Below are 17,685 nucleotides of genomic sequence, written 5' to 3' on the forward strand. Positions count from 1 at the left end.
AGAAATGTGCTACCTGCTGACCTTGTTACTGGAGCAGAAAGGTGAGGGTGGCAGAGCCTAGAAGAGCTGTGAGGCCCCTTCATCCACCCAGCAGTGATTCCCAGCAAGCAGTGAGTGGTAACGCAACAGCTAGAAGGACACATCTACGGATGACAGAGCCGGACTTCTGGTCTTGTGTTGATTCTTGCAAATATCCCCACTTACACATCAGACAACATGCCACACCACTTTTCATTATAAAATCTTGCATCTTCCTTCACTTCTGCCTCAATATGCGCTAATGTTTCTGGAAGCCGGTGTTTTTGTGACCCGCCCTGTGGTGTGTTTACACAGATGGGGTTCCCAATGGCATGGCTACATCACCCTTCCTACTAAATGCACTGCTCTTCTAGAACTTCTGTAAGGACTGAAGTGATTCCTGTCTGTTGCTGGACAGAAAAACAATAAGAAATACAAAAGTAAACGGGTGAGCTAGTCGTCGCGACTTCACTGACACCAGCCTGTAGAGAAGTGACAGATGCTTTAAAGGCAGGTTCATAGGCCAGGCTTCCAGGGCTGTTGCATCCATCTCTTTCCAGAGTTATTATCTGTCTCTGTAAACCAACTGCATCACTCCTACTTGCTTTATTAGCTCTGAAAATTCATTATTCTTGTCTCATTTCTATTCAAACCAGTTTGGGTTCTTTCTTTCTTTCCTTCCTTTCTCCCTCCCTCCTTCCCTCCCTTCTTCCCTCCCTCCCTTCCTTCCTTCCAAGGAATGATGAAACTCTCGCCTAGATGATGGCAGGACAGGTGGGACGTTGTAACCTACAGGTGGTCTGGGTCCAGGTGGCTCGTCCTGACCTGGGTACGATCCTGCTGTTACCGACGTCAGTCCAAAGGGCTCTGATAACACCCTTTGGCTGTTCTTTCCTTCGAGCAGGAAGGGTCCCCTGTGGTCCCCCAAATCTCTTCCCTGGCCTTGCTCTGAGTCCCTCTCTCCCCAAGTAGAGAAATCGAGGGTACAAGCCATAGCTGCTCTGAAGTAGGCTTGCTGGTTGCTGAAGGGCGTCATGGATGCTGGGCAGTCACAGGACATCCTGCCCCGAGGACCTGCCCACGGGTTCACCTGACCGCTGAGAAGAGGCCAGGGGCCAGGCAGCTGGGGCCACATCTTCGAGCACCCTCCCAAGGCCACAGAGTTTCTTCTTTGTCCCGCCTGGGGGCAGGTGGCCCGCAGAGCACTCCCGCCAGCTGAGGAGCCAGCTGACATCAAGGGGTGCCACCTTCCCACTCCCAGTTCTGCTGGGACCAGAATCTCTGCTATCAAACAGAGAACAGAGTTCCAGCAGGGAGAGGAACAGCGCAGGGCTCACGAGGACATGAAACCATGCTGCTCTGCGACTGGCACCTCTGGCCTGGTCTCCAACACTGGCCAGACCACACGATGGTCTTTATCAGTAAGCATAACCCTGAAATCAACGCCCTTTAAAAAACACATACGACAAACGCTCATATTTTTCACAGGTTGTTCTGTGAAATGAGAAGCCCCCTTAAAAATCACGTATGTGTCTAAAACACGGAGACAGAGGTTAACCGCTGTGTGTCCATGAAGGAGTCTGGGGCTGGGCTGTACTGAGCGGCTCGGTGTCCACACCGTGGAAACAGCCGGTACCACTGGCCCTGCTCCTCCGTCCCCACAGGCAGCCCCCACAGGCTGTGCGGTGGGTGGGGGGCCCACAGGGCTTCCCGGACACTGAGTGACCGGCGGGGACCCGAGTCTGCAGCTCCACGTCCAGGCCCAGCGAGGCCTGCTCTGCACTGAGCTTTAACATCTCTGGTGCATTTTGAAGGGCTTTGTGACGCAGAACCTGCAAAAAGGACGTAAGGCCTTACAAAGCGGCACCTCAGACACGTGCACGGGGAGACTTTCTTCCAGCCTCTTCTTTCAGGGCCGTGGCTGTCCCTAAAGTGAGCCCCTGCCAGGAACGCTGTGAAGACTTAGCTGAGGGAATACTTCCTAATGGGACCTGCTCAGGTTTTGGTCTGTTTTTTCTTCCCAGAATCTAAAGGGTGCCACCCCTGCCGTGAATTTAGACTAAGGGTGACCCCTCCCATGACTTTATGACAGGAGCTCCCACTTAGGGACGCCACGGCTGGAGAGAGGAAACCTTTCTCTCAGCGGCGCTGGGGAGAAGGCCCAGTGAGTTCACAGCCAGCCTCCAACACTGACTGCCTGTCCTATTTTCACTCTTAATCCTGACCTGTCAGAAGCTGGCTGGAGCCACTGACACGAGACATAAATGGACAACAACATACACCATCCCAAATGTGTTCTATACTTAAATATGTAGAAAGACAACATTCCACACACAAAAAGCCGTATCAGTTAAAGCAATTCCTAGGTTGGAGTGTTACAGTTACAGCCCAGCCCTCCTGCAAGACAAGCCCTAACTCCATCCTCAATGATGAGCGTCATGTTTTACCACAGGTTGTCAACAAACATTCCTTCTTGATTGAATGAATGAATAAGTGAGTGAGTGAATGAATGAATTGTTGATTCAATGACTTTGTTTCCTAAATAAGTGTGTTTTTAGTATCATACACATCCAGACTGGCAAAAGTGAGGGAAACCTGTTATACTCAGTTCTGTTGCCCTCTACTCGTATGTAATTCCCCTCATTACCTGAGTGACAAACCCTTCAGCTATGACCTTGCAGATCACCACTCTGAAGGTCAAGGAGGATATAGGAGGAAAGCTTGGCCCTAAGAAAAAACGAGACAACAGCCCAGGAAACCCAAATGATATCCATCTTCTGCCAGGCTGGAAAAACGCACGTTGGGGTTTCAGCATCTTCTCAGAAACGTCATAAACAGCTGGTCTCCGGAGTATTTTTCAGCGTTCCCACAAACACCACAAACATATCTACACAGCAACATATGTCATGCAAAATGCTCCTAAAATTTGTTTGCGACAATCTTCCTTCATTGACTAAGAGCCAAAGGTACACTGCTTTCTGTCATGCAGACAAGATCACACCAGGAAGCTGTAATAATCTCCTTTATCTCATTTTCCATGATCAGTAGTACCTTTGAAGAGGTTGATAGTTTTCCCTGCCTTCCTGCAATAAATTACCGTCTACATTTCTATAAAAAAAATGTGAAGACTAAGACAACTGGAGATTAGGAGGTCTGGGAAACAAATACTGGTAATGGGTTAAAAGACCCTGTTTGCCGCCTAAGTGTGTGTGAGCAGAGCCTGCCACACGGTCGTGTTGCCTACCCAATCGCTTGGCCCCCAAAATGAACAGTCTCCACACCCATGTTGGCTTAGAGCCACCGCCTGCCTCCTGCGACTAATTGCTAAATTACCACATTAATCTGCCTGTAAGGAACACACTGAAGGTTTCCTGGAAACCAAAGTCCCCACAAACGCCTAAAAGTGTTATTAAAAGTGGCAGGCTGTGTTTGGCTCCTCCAAGACCCAGGACTTTTGACCTTGTTAGTTTGCATGAGGGATACTCCTCCGTCCCTTACTCTGCTGCTGTGTGGGCAGCAAGTTGAACAGCCATCTTTTCAGGCAAGCCACTGGCTCACATGTCCATTCACTCTTGACCTCCGTGGAACTGGCAGAAGCAGGACTACCCCTACTCTCCCAGGGAATGCAAAGCTGCAGGGCCAGGCCAAATGTCTTGTTCAAGAAAGCAGGAAGACAGACCACTGCAGAGCTCGGAGCAGAGCCGGTCCACTCTCCCGGATCAGCGACAAAAGCCCAGGACTGACAGGCAGCCAGCTAAGGTCAAAGTAGCTTTGTGCGCCTTTCTTTATTTAGCCAACATATGATGTCACGTGATCACAAGATCCGGTGGCACTAGGCTTAAAATGTGTACTGCTGTGCATGCGTTTGGACGGAAGTGAAATGCAGCTCTCAGCATCTGAGCCGACCGTTCCGAAAAGCCAGCAGTGTTCACTGACCTCACCAGCTATTTTTAAAAGTCAACAGAGTCGCAAATTTTACAACTTTCATGGTTCCAAGTGATGCACGGCCAAGCAACCCCCCAGGTGGCTAAGTCTTCATAACTAACTGCCTTGTCAACTTTCCACGGTTCCAGCTGCCTTTGAAAGAATTTCTTTACTAGTGACAGAAATCTGACTGCTCAAGTAGAATTCCTTTACCATTGCTCCAACCCAGCTTTGCAACATCCAGTGTTCCCTCATACAATACCTGTCGTTACCACAATTTCCCCTGGGATACCACGGTGCCCTGCAGCTTCTCACTCTGTCAAGAAATGCTCCCTGTTGCTCCTACGTGACAAGAAACACACAGTGACAGCCCAGGCACTCTCTTCTTTCTCATCTTATGTCCACCTCAGGATGTTCCCCGCCCAGCACACCCCACCCCTTAGTTTCCACTCGCTGTCCCCACCCCCTCCCTGAGGCGGCCCCTGACTGCCCCCCAGCTCTCATTCGCTCTCCCCCCACCCTCCCGTACACATCACCAGACAGGTAAAGGGGCTACACCTCCCACCTTCCGGCACGTACAATGACGTATCACTTCTGTGCCCTGCTGGTGTTTCGTACACATCTTTGTTGATAAAAAGGTGCCTTTTCCCCTCTGAAAAGTCCATACCAGAACACTAGCAACTTTACCTGGTTTGTAATCGTTCTCCCTGTTTCTCATCACCCCTTCTGAGGGAAATGTTGGCTATAACATGCACACAACATGTGTGTCTGTGTATGTGTGTGTACAGACACACTAAAACAACAGCTCCTCGTGGGCTCTGCCAGCTTGCATCCCCCTCCCCGATCACCAGGCCATAATAGAAAGTGCATAGTTACTTCTCCCGCGGTCTCTTCTGCAGCAGCCTCGGAGTCCACGTTCAGCTCCTCCTCGGTGGTCTGGTAACAGAGACATATATGAAATAGTTAGCACGACAACGTCCTTGCAAACAGCATCGCACAGGCAGTGGATGCAAAGGCCTAAGGATCATTCCACGTAAGTACAGCAGATGCGGGACCTGGAGCAGGGCCCTTCCTGCCTGAATCAAGCTTCCTGCCAGACACGGGACCTTTAGAAGACAGGCAGCAAATGAGGCAGTGAGCGTTTAGAACCACAATTACAAATTACCACATCGAGCAGTGTGTGTGACTTATGCACAACTGAAAGGAGCAGCAAGGTGACTTATGTCACTTGCTGGCCTACAAGGGCTGGGGGGGAAGACGAGGGGCCAAACCCTTAACGCTGGGAAGACAGACAGACGTGACGGAGGGTGCCTGGGTGGCTGGGTCCTGTTTGAATGGAATAAAGTCATGATCTCAGGGTAAAGCTCCGAGCATGAATTAAATCACGGAGGATAAAGTCCTCGCCAGAAAGACAGAAAGCGCAGTCTGCAGGATGAGGGTGGAACAGGAACATGAGGAGTCTTCACTCGCGGCTCAACAGTTTCAGACAAATTGCTTAATGTGGGCCTTGGTCTCCCCACACACTACACCAGGGACCAACAGCGCACACGGCCTAGAGCTGCAGAGAGGACTCGGTGACCTCAGGCCAGCTCAGCACTCAGGTCGGTGCTATGGGGGGGCAGACACCCAAGGTAGCTACTGTCACCACCATCTCTGGTTTCACCTTCTAGCCTGTAGCCCTAAGACAATCCTCGTTGTAACAGCTGGGCTCTGAGACTTCCAGGGAGTCGGGTTTGATCTGCATTGCTTAAAAATGGGGCTTTTTCACTGAGGGTTGCTAGATGGGAGGGGGGTGGGGATAAGGGGGAAGGTGAGGGGATTAGAAAGCACAATCAGTAACCACAAGATGGCCATGGGGATACGAAAGTCATTTTGGGGAATGTAATCAATAATGTTGTAAAGATTTTGTAGGGTATGCGATGGACACTTGTCTCGTTAGGGAGACCACCTCAGGGATGATGTAGATGCCTGATCACTGCACTGTACACCTGAAGCTGAAGCTGAACAATAATGAATGTCAACTACAATTTTAAATACATATATAGTTACAAGAAGTGGACTTCAGCATTAGGAATAGGGACAGTGGAAATGCAACGGCTGTGTGAGATGTCAGAGGGGTAGTGGATGGGGGGAGGGGAGTTGTCACTATCTGAGGGATATAAATGATGAATGTCTATTACATTGTTTTGTACACCTAAAACTAATTTTAAAAAAGAAAGAAAGAAAGAAATGGGGCTTTTCTTCTCTAATGCCTGATGACATCCCAGGAAGCAAACGCATGCTTAGTTCTCTGAAAGAGCCAGTCAAACGGGCCATCAGACCTGTGAGCTGGCTCAGTACTTGCCGCCCTCAGCCCGTCTACAATTTTCTCAGCTCTCCAAGGTGTGCCCTTGGCCTTTGTAACCAACCCTCCATTTGAGACCTGCGTTTCACTTCCTAAACGCAATTCCCACAATAGTGTGCGCTTCTTTTTTGTGCCCGGTTCTTTGGGAAGTTTATGGAGGTCCCAGTTTTTAATTAGCACACGTTTCCTGGTCAACACACCTCATTAATGGGCAAAATATCCCACCCCAATTATCTCAAAACAATTCATAGAACCACAGATACATGCCCTACACAACCAACTTAATTTCCCTGGGTTTACAGGTTGATGATTTTTATAAAGGAGAGACAGAATTTTCTCGTACAGTGAACCTCACGCCCAACTTAGCTCAGGTCCCTCAGACGACAGATGAGAAAACAAGTCAAAAGGAGGCAGCTCACAAAGGCTAAACAAAATGACAGCCCAAGGGCGTCAGTTCCCAGCCCCAGAAACCATGCATCTGTGTAAAAGCAAGTAACACAAGCACTACCACCCCAGAGATTCCTTGGAAGAAGAACGTGTGTGCTCTCTTGCCAGGATTTTATCACTAATTTGGAGTTCAGAATCCAAGCATCCTCCATCTAGTTTTGCCTGACTTCTTGGTGAGTTATTTCAACATCATACAACACACAAGATGGGCAGAACTGGAAAGCAAACTCAGCCTCTGTGTTCCCAGTGTTCACATCTCTGTGCACTTGCTGGTTGCCTCCAGGTCAAGATGTCAGGTTTAATCTTTGGGTAGAAAGATCTCTGATTTTCTGGGTTTCTAGTCTACAGGGATGCAATGCTCTTGCAATAGACACACGCCACAGGGCATACTGTTCTGAACCCTTTACCAGGAAGCCTTTCTTTGGCTGTGGGACCATCTAAGTGTTCCCATTTTTAGTTTCTTTTTTGTTGTTGTTGCCCCCAAAACTTTTAAAATCTGCCCTCTAACCAGGTGGCAAGGCAGTGCAATCTATCCATCAAACTCTGACTCAAATTCTTTCTATTTCTAAGCTCTTTCTAGGATCATGACATAGTTCTAAAATAATAGGAGTGTATTCATTGCTGGTCCATTTTCAGTCAATTTAAAAAATACCTGAAACACAAGCTGCTCCTTCGAGCTTTGGTCAGAGGCATAATGTGAAGCCTGGACCTCCAGGAGATATCCTCAGGGCCCTCTTCTCCCCTCTCCCGACCTCTCCAAGCCCACGGCCAAATCCTACCCTGCACAGGGGCCTCCTTCACGGGGCCCAGTTGTTGGGGGGAGGGGGGGCTGACAGCTAGGCCTCTACCAGGGCCACACATAGTTCAGATACCCAGAGGGCTTCAGAAAGCACCAGGACACAAGCAAAGGACTTCTGGCTAATCACTAATTCAATTCATTAACTCCATTAAAAAAATAAACTTGAACTGGCAACCCTGGTAAGTGACAGGCTGTCTAAGGCACTGCCTTCAATGCCGAGAGCAGCAGCATTATAATAATTAACAAACAGAACAACCAACAGCAGGAAAGGGCCATGGTGTCACCTCTCTCCCGAAGTAGGAGCTTCCCAGAGGCAGCTCTGTGGTGTCCCATCCCAAAACAGGCTTAGTGTGTGTGCTGTGCTCAGCGGCTCCCACTGGACCCCAAGATCAAGTTGTTCTGTTTGCAGGTGAAGGATTAAGTACAAAACATTAAGTGCATCGTCTTCTAGAACAGAATCTCTCCTTCAGTTCGAAATTGCTACGTGAGTGACGCAACCCATAGTATGTTCACATAAAAATAAGGTTTAAAATAGTAAGCATTGAATGTATAAACATGGTGCTGGGTATAGGACATAAGGCACAAATTAAAGCTTGGATGTTGTGCAGATTGAGTCAGTTATTACAATGAGCCATTTTCAAGTGCAATTTGAGTTGCTGGTCCCACAGCCCAGGTGTATCTATCTAATCATTCACTCGGTGGCAAGAACTTTGGGGAACTTTCTCTTTTAGGAGAAAAGTATATTGATTGTCTGTAATTTCAATGAAGCAAATCAAATTCCGGGGACAGAGTCCTGTGTCCCTAGGGAAGCACCCAGTACACAAGTCAGAGGGTCCCTGCCCTCCAGCCGACCCTGGGACAGGAATAGACACATTCATTTCCTTAGGTCTCAGCCTTCAAACTCCTCTCCCCTGTACACGTCCCTCTGAAGATGGCATTCTCTGCTTGCCTCTGCCCCTTCAGAAAGAATTCGTCATTTGTTTGCCCTCTGGCTGCATCCGTCACTGTAGCAACTGGAGTTCACCTCATTTACAGGGACTTGTTGGAGTCCCTTTACATGTTGGCAATCAAAGCCATGCAGATTAATGTAGAAGCATATGAAGACTTCACGACACACAGACTTTAGGAAGCATGCTGAAGTTGGGCTTCGGAGCCACCATTTTTGTCTTCATTCATTTCCATTTAGATATTCATACCCCACCGCATGCCATGTGTGTGTGTACATACAGACAGTTTATGTGTATGCGCATATATACACATGCATACAGTACAACGCAATAGATGTGTCTATACACGTTAGATAGCCAAGCCCCTGTCGCATAATTGTCACTCATAAATCTGAATTCATTATAGTAAAGAAACATTCTGTTTGCTACAGAGTGTGAATTTTCAGGAGACGGTGAAGAAGTAGACTCTCTTCTCCTCTGTACTCACCTCTATCTCCATGGGCTCCACCTCTATCTTCTTCCATAGCTCCAGCAAATGTGCAATCGGCATTTTCAAAAACTTTCCTTTCCCTCTGACCAAGTATTGACAGTGAGACAGGAAGCAGAGGCACCAAACAGTACAGAGAGGTGGCCAGACAGGACGTCAGAGCCGGAGGGCAGAGGCCGGCAGCCTGGGAGGAAGAGAGATGCTGAGAACGAGACGGAGAGGACCGACCGCGGGCGCCGAGCTGGGTCCTGGGGTGGAGGGGCCCAGGGGTCTCCAATATGGCTGCTGGATGCGTCCTCTCCCCGCCAACCCCGGGGCTCGGGCAGGAGCTGCAGCTGCTTCCCGCTGGCTCGGGCTGGAAGAGGGAAGGAGGAGACGGAATCGCAGCTTCAGAGTCTGCTGCGACTTTGGCCGAGCCGGCTGTACTAGCAGCATCGGACTGGATTCCCTGCCTCGCCCCTCCCCCTCCATTGCCACTCCCTCCCTCCCGCCTCCCCTCACTATTTTACCTTAATTGTCTCTAAACGATGGGTGAAAGTTGGGTCTGAGGATGCTGCTGCCATAGAAACTGCATAGCAACCAAGGGCTGGGGAAGAGGGGAGGGGAGGAAGGAGGGGGGCCCTGCAGCAGGTTCTGCCCTCTTCCCTCCCAGCTTGGGCGCACACACACACACACACACACACACACACACACACACACACACACCTCCCTCCTTTTGCCTAGGGCTCCTCTAAGCCCCACAGGACCACCTTTAGCCACCGGGACACTAGGGGACAAGGGAAGAAGCCATGTGCTGAAGGGCTGCATTTCCTGCATCAATCCTGAAGAGACTCCCTGAGTCTGGGTCCCCACTGATGGGGCAGCAGAGGCAGCGGCCTCCCTCATGCCCCCACCCGCGCGCCCCAAGCACTGGGGAAACACCTAGGAAAGCAGTAAAGTGAGGCCCAAGCAGGGAGGAATGGGAGTGGGCACCTGGCTGCTGGTCTGGCACCTCGCTGCCTCCTGCAGGAGCCCGGGTCCTGAGGCAGAGCAATGGCCTCAGTGACCTGGACTGTGGCAGCGTGCTGTCGTCACTGGGACAGAGAATGCAAAGAGTGGGCTGTTAAACTCCCAAATGACAGGATCTGCTGAAGTCAGGACCAGGACTGTGGGGAGAGGGAGATTCATTCAAACAATGTAACACCAACCGTCCATGCAGTCCCAGGCAGAATGCCATGTGCATGGTGCCCAGTTCCCCTTTAACCTCCCATCGAATGTGGAGATGACAGTCCCGTGTCACAGCTGAGAAAGTCCTGAGGTTCAGAGAGAAGGCACTGGCCCAGGACACACACCCAAGAGGAAATGAGGTCCTGGGGTTTGACTCATGGAGGGTTGGTCTTCTCTGTCTCCCAAGAGGGAACACTATGGGTGAATTTTCTGGGGGGACAATTCCCAGTTATTTTCTTTCCTTTTTTTTCTTTATTTGGTCTCTTGTCTTTTTTTTTTTTTTTTCACTCCATTTCTATCTTAGCATAAAACACATGTGAAAATTCATTAATTTCCCCAGATTTCTGAGTGCTAATCTGAGTGTTTTTGGGTCCCTCTTTTGGGAAATAGCATTAAAGTCTAATACAATTTAATGTTGCTTCTGGAGTGCATTCATTTCTATAGCAAATGCCTTTCACTTTGAGAAAAACATCTAAGGAAATGGCTTACGGCTTCCAAAAATTACCAATCCTTTTGCTTTTCCATCTTTATAAACTCACTAAGAAATCCAGTTTATTAGCAAAAAAAATAATTCAAAACTCATAAAATCCCAGATACTTCATATTTCAGAGTAAAAATGAATAGAGTCAGAGTTAAGAGGTTTCTCAATGTTGATTTACAAGAGTCACTTTATCTTTCTACAAAATGAGGCCAGTAAGGATCTTGAAACTTAATTCCATTCACGATAAAAATAATAATATTGTTCATTTTCAAAGTGGACGTCCGCTGACTGACAGCAGATCAAAGGGTTCTGACAGTTCGCCACCATGAGGGGATCTGGAATGATATGAAAGGTCACAGATTAACCACAGATAAAACGAAATGGTTTTTATGTACTAAAGATAGGAAGACCGTTGGTATAAAATATAGTGCTGAAGAGATGGCAACATTTTTTCATCTGAAGGACTGAAAACATCGGGAAAGGAAATGAGTGGGGAGTCCTTACTGGGTGTTTTCAAAGCTTCCACCTCCTGGGATTTCCCATCAGTGCTGCGAGTTGGGGCAGACAGAGGGGAAATGCCAGTCCTTTCATTTGGGGGAGGAATGTGGAGGAGAAGAATGTTGCCGGAACCTCCCGTGACTGTTCGTGGGTCCACTGAGGAGGGCGACGTGACCTCTGCTGAGAGCTGACAGAGCAGAGCCCTTGGGTGCTGGGCTGGCACCTCACCAGTCATTGTCATCAAACACGGAAGAGCTATCACTACAGCCGTATCTTAGGAATTGCTGAAAATATGGTTCATAATTGAGCACGCTGTCTCTTTTTAAAGTATGCAAATGTGACCGTAATAAAGGGACTGAATATCATTCAGTTCCCTCGCAGGTGAAGCCGAGGACCCTGGAACAATGACGTGATTGGCCAGAGGGCCGGACGAGACATCATGCAGCCCACGGGCTCTGGGTTCACATTTCCACGCTGAATTCACTCTTCTGGGTTGCCTTGTAAATACCTAAGATTGTCATTTAAAAGCAAACAACCACCTCAACGAGTTATCCGTCCTCCTCGCCCCCCCGACCCCCCTCCACCCCAGTTTTTACGCCTGGCACTTCTTTCTCTGGGTCCAACCTGCCAAGACGTGTGCTGGACAGAGCTGGGAGAAGGACACGGAAACAGACCACCTAGGAAAACGAAAAATAAAAGACAACTTTCAAGAAAATGTCAATCCAACAAATGTTAGCTCCATTTAAAGTTGCATCAGGAAACATGAGCAGTTAGAGAGGACACTTTTTCTGAACAGAAACAATGATTCCCTCTTAATACCTAAAGGGATGGAGCTGCAGAGAAAAGACCAAAGAAATCACATGTGATGGGATCAGAGTGTCCAACTAGATCCCAAGAAGCCTTGAACAACGTTTTCAAGAGAAACACCACCTTAAAAAGCTAATTTCCAGGAAGCCTGGCACACGAGCATCAGTTTCCAAGCAGTACCTGTGCTGAAGCTCACTTGCTGAGATGGGTCCTTAATGAGGCCCACGCGCATGAACAGCAGAGGGCAGCGCTTCAAGAGTCCCCAGTGACAGACTCTGTGAAATGAGACATGTGAATCAGCCTCAAAGTCACTGAAACCGGTGCTCAGTAAAAATCATCCTCTCCTAAGCAAATGAAAATCTGAGGACTGCCGCATAAATCTTACAAAGTGTCTCTTTTCTTAGAAAGGAGGGAGGGGGAAGGGGGAGGAGAGGATATGGGAGAGAGCCCTTCAGTCTGTGGATTTCTGAAAACCAAGGAAAAGCTCCGTCTCCCCAAGCACAGACGTGGGTGTCAGGAAGTGTGACACCGGCAACTTCTCTGAAGTTCATCTCCTCTAGGGAAGAGCTGTTGTGATGTCTCACAGATTATGTGACAATAAAGGAGTGGCTGTGAATGTTTCCTGATGGAGAGGAGGGACTCCAGCTAACCCCTTGGGCACCTGCGGCTTGAGATAAGACTGGCTTGGCGTCTGTGCTCACTGCCCCGGACATTGTGTAATGACCCAAACAGTTTATCCTGGGCTGTTCCATTTTGCAAGTTAATACCGGGGGTGCCACAAAGAATGTACACAAGTGACACTTTGGTCAGCGCTGCTCAAGCAGTAGTTCACCATAATCAGAATTATCTGGACACTGATGGTAACCACTCTGAGCACCTCTTGTAATTGCAGAAGTCAAACATGACTTGTATTCATCTTTTGTTATAAGTATATATCGAGTATTACAATTTTAATAGTTTTTTCCTTTCTTAAAGTGTGTATACATTTTTTTGGCACCCTCTGCATGTCCAGTTGATTTGGTAAAGTGAGGAGAATTATTAATTTCTAGTGGTGTGATCACCACTAGCCTTGGCATTTTCACTTTCCAGAAACCTCAAAAACAAATTAATTTAATTGTAACAAAAAGGCATGGGGAGGCCGGATGGCTCAGTTGGTTAGAGCGCGAGCTCTGGACGACAGGGTTGCCTGTTCGGTTCCCACGTGGGATGGTGGGCTGCGTCCCCTGCAACTAAAGATTGAAAACGACAACTGGACTTGGAGCTGAGCTGCGCCCTCCACAACTAGATTGAAGGACAATGACTTGGAGCTGATGGTTCCTGGAGAAACACACTGTTCCCCAATATTACCCCAAAAAAGTTTTTTTAAAAGGGCATGTTACCCATTGTTATGGGCTGAATTGTGTCCCCCCCCCAAAAAAAACACACACACAACAGTTACCCTGTTGAAGCTGTAAGCGCTTGCCTTAGAGTGTGGCCTTTTGAAACAGTGTCTATGTGGTTGTAATTCATTACGACGAGGTCATTCTGGAGATGGGTGGCCCCGATCCAATGTGGCTGGTGTCCTTATAAAAGGGGAGAGGTAGACACAGACATGCACAGGGAGGACGCCATGTGAGACTGGAGTGACACTGCCACAGCCAAGGGGCTGCGGGGCCCTGGAGAGAAACCTGGGACAGACCTCACCAGCATCCTCAGAGGGAGCTGGCCCTGCCCACACCCGGACCTTGGGCTTCCAGCCTCTAGAGCTGTGAGACAACGCATTTCTGTTGGTTAAGCCCCCCAGTTTGCGGTACTTTGTTATGGCAGAGGAGCTGACATACCCCTGAGGAGGAGGAGAGAGGGTGACAATAAATCAGGAAGCACCATCACACTTCAGTTCCACAGTGGTCAGGAGCCAGAGGCCCAGGTGCAATGGGTGCGTGAAGTCCCACAGGCCCCGGCCAGGGCACAGGACATCATGTCAGATGGCAACTGTTCAGCTTCAGAGAAACTAACAGAGGCTCTGGAGCCCACTTTACATACATCCTGCAGTTTGGTGCGAAAGACACAAAAGGTAACTAGATGCTACCCAACGCCTTTAGCAGGATAAACCCAAAGCCCCATTTCCAACACAACGGAATCGTGACACACTGAACCATAACAGCAGCTTTTTTCCAAACGAAATTATTCACAAGGAAGAAAGAAAAGGCTGAGCGCAGAGTAAACAGCCTCTATTATGAAAAGCAAATTATGTGCTAGGAGAACATTTTAGAGAAGAAGCGTTTACACGTCGTCCTCGTAAGCCTCCCAACTAATTTCTCATCTCCCTGGTGAGAAACGTGAGTCACCGTGACGCAGGCCACGTGGGGTCCCAGTCACCCCCAACTAGGCCCCCGGGCTTCGTGTGTTGTGAAGATCTCTCCCTGGCAAACACTTACCAGTTCCAGTTCCATGAATCTCCTACTGAAGATAAGCGAGAACACACACACACACACACACACACACACACACTACTGAAGGAGCAAAAATGGTGAAACATGTAAACATGCATTTTTTAGTCACTCATCTTATTGGTGTATAGAGCACTCATTCTGAACACGAAATGGACTCTAAGCACCCTGCTATGTCCGTCACAAAGTGACTTCATGCCAGAGCATCCCGGGAAAGGTGCACCCAGGGAACGCCCTGACCAGGTAACTCCAGACACAGGGCGCAGTGTGGCATCTGACGGTTTATCGGACCACAGACGGGGGCACCGCACCGGGTCTCCGGCATAAGAACGGAGCTCTCTGACGGCTCCTCGCTCAGGCCTCAGCCGCCGAGCTCACAGCCGCACCTGCACTCGCCCCAGACGGAGCGCTCGAAGCCTCGCCTGCTGACCGTCTCACCGGCCTGGCCTGACACCCGACACTGAGGACCCCAGCGCCCAAGGGACTCTTGCTGAACACCGACTCTCTCATCCTCCTTGCATGAGACTCTCTGTCCGCCTGGCCTAACCCTATCGCTTGCAAACTTGTGTGACCTTCTCGTGTGAAACCGCTCTACCCCGACTATTGGAGCTGTCCTCTGGCTGGACCCTGTTTCATGCCCAGGGGAAACCGAGTCGGTAGGACTAGATCCATGGCTTTATTCTAATCAAGTCTGACATTGTGGGAAGACACAAATGTGTGTGAGACGGCTACGGTGATAGCCGTGTCCAGCTCACGACAATTGAATACTTCCCAGAACTTAGCACAATGGTGTGAAAAAACTCCACAGTGTTTCCTAGCCTGCCTGCAGAGATGCTAAGACAGTAGCTGTACCTTTTCTAACTGGGCACACCTTGCAGTAGTCGTCCATAAGAACTTTGCAAGGATTTATTTAATTTAGCCTCAGGTCCAACGTATTTGTTCCAAAATTTACTTCCACTTTCCGAAGGCTGATCGTGCAACACTTCAACTCAGGCCATGTAAGCAAAATAGCACTTAGGGGGTACACCCTTGGCCTTTCCCCGAAGCCATGCCTCGCCCACAGACGTTTGCGACGCACAGACCAGCGTTTCTACTGAAATTCGCATGAGTGACCGTGGCCTTCAAGGAAGACTCAAGGAAAACACATGTGTTTCTAGATTTCTTAAAAAGCACCACCTGTCAAACCAACTCAAGTTCCTTTTGAAAACAAAATGTTGCCATTGATGTCTATAAGTTGAACGTGTAAAACGACTTTCTGAGAAAAAACAGGGTGAAATCTGTGGAAAGTATAGCATCTGGCCTTGAGAACAAGCAACAGAGCACTGACTACACGGAGGTCGTGGGAGACATTCTGGAGACGCACTGCCTTCCCTCCTTCCTGTGGCTGAGGGCCTACAGCCTTATTATTACTACTACTATTATTTACCTAAGTGTGAATAGTACTTGAGTTTCTACTGAGAAAAAATGACCATCAGTTATCAGGTTAAGAATGGAAGAAGGCAAGAAATAAATCCATAAAAATGACAAAAGACTATAACTGGTAAAACTTAGAAGACCGTGGTTTCCTAGACTCTACATTAGGTGGTACTAGACTTTGGAAGGAACTGGAACCTGTCATAATTTGTACTAACAATAGAAAATTAAGTATATCCACGAATGGGACTTGGTAAATTCTTAAAACCAGGCTAGTTACTTTCTTAGAAAATAAATAATCACTGGAAACATGACATTTATAGGAATCTTCCAAACGTCCTATGGAATCAAGTATCTACTCCTGCCGAAAGTATTTAAAGTACATCGTAATATTCACAGTTACAGAATAATGTCTATTGTGATATGGAATTCCCTTCTATAAAAGAAAAGGAGAAGTTTGAAATGTGGTGTGTCATTTGAATCCACAAATGAATGAGGCTCCTTGAGAAAAGAAACTAAGGTCAGGAGCGTGTCCAATGTAAATGCAAGCTTCCAATGACAAGAACACATCCAAATTCCAGAGTCCGTAAGACCCAACTCTGGTTCTTGCGTCTGCGTGGAATGGACCTTTCATGTTCTTCACTTTAACTTCATCTGATTTAAAAAAAAAAAAAAAAAGCCCAAGGTCAATGTCAGTGGCAGAGTCACTGCCACGGGTGGCGTTTGCTGGACCCACACAACCAGGCAAGGCCCATGTGTGAAGAAGTGCAGGACAGCCAGGGTTCAAGAGAATACGCAACGTGCTGGCACCGTCGCATGTTCTCCACCAACGCCACCTCGTTTCTACCAGTTTTTTGAAAATACAGATAGTGTATCACTGGAATTAAGGGACTTTTCATCTGAAGATTTGCATAGGGTCTGTGAGGGGTCAACAGAGAAACACAAGAAAGGGCACTTGACAGGCAGGACCCCACAGTAGAGTCCAGAAGAGCAGGCAGAGAGGACGGCTTGCTGGGCTGCATGGCCACCCGTTCCCATGTGGCTCCCTCCGGAGGGACACATGCCTTCTCATCTCTGCTTCCCCCGCGCCCAGGGTTGGACAGCTCAGTGGGTCCTCAGAAATGTTGAACAGAGACTGAGGGCTCCTGCCTTCTCTGGCCGGCTACACAGTCACGCTCAGCTGTAGACGTTCCACCTAGAGACCCACTCACGCTCAGCACTTAGCCGGAGTCCCACTAGCCAGGGTGGTAGCCCCGCTTTGCAAATTTAACTTCACGCTTCAGGATGGTGAAGGGACTTGCCCAGGATCACTCCAGCTGGTGGCAGACCAAAAACGTATGCCCATCTGTCTCATCCAGAACACTGCTTCATGCCTGTGGTCTGGCTGAAGAAAATTCAAATGAGAGAACCTCTGCTCTTTTCTGAATAGAGGAAATAAGGGTAAATTCATTGAGATCCCTGCATTCTACTTTTCAACAGACACCGCCCTGTAAAAGAATTAGTCCTAAAAAAGTGTTGGCTGAAAGCCCATCTGTTCCAAGCAAATAGGATTGCTAGAATAACACCCTTTCGTTGCCATCACGACTGCTCATTTTCTTCCAAAAGCATGACCTCTGCTTTGAGGGGGGAGATGGCGCCTGAAGCAAAGCCCAACAAGGATTAGACAGTATGTTGTTCCCTTTATAAGCTCAGGTGGTAGGTGAAACACAGCACATGCACACACATACATGGACAGACACACACGTCGGAATAATGGAAAACTGGCATTGACATTGAGTACGAGGTTGAATGGTGTCCTCCCCCAAATTCAGGTCCACCTAGAACATGTGACTGTGTCGTTCTTTGGAACTAGGGCCTTTGCAGGTGTGATAAGCTAAAGCCATAC

The 17,685-nt window shown here is 48.5% G+C and overlaps 1 protein-coding gene across 2 annotated transcripts in view; it reads right to left on the reverse strand.

Moving 5' to 3' along the window:
- Positions 1-9,383, reverse strand: part of RPS6KA2 (ribosomal protein S6 kinase A2) — a 299,944-nt gene extending 290,561 nt beyond the window's left edge. Inside the window, exons 1-2 of one of the 2 annotated variants that reach the window (XM_074333812.1) lie at positions 8,967-9,383; positions 4,819-4,878 (exon numbers count right to left, since the gene is read on the reverse strand). In XM_074333812.1, coding sequence (XP_074189913.1) covers positions 4,819-4,878; positions 8,967-9,029 — 123 coding nt within the window. In that variant the 5' untranslated portion in view covers positions 9,030-9,383. The remainder of the gene's footprint in view (positions 1-4,818; positions 4,879-8,966) is intronic. The other variant, XM_074333813.1, reaches the window with a different exon arrangement.
- Between the last annotated feature and the right edge of the window lie 8,302 nt (positions 9,384-17,685).

Source organism: Rhinolophus sinicus, linkage group LG05 (assembly GCF_036562045.2).
Source record: "Rhinolophus sinicus isolate RSC01 linkage group LG05, ASM3656204v1, whole genome shotgun sequence".
Classification (NCBI taxonomy): domain Eukaryota; kingdom Metazoa; phylum Chordata; class Mammalia; order Chiroptera; family Rhinolophidae; genus Rhinolophus; species Rhinolophus sinicus.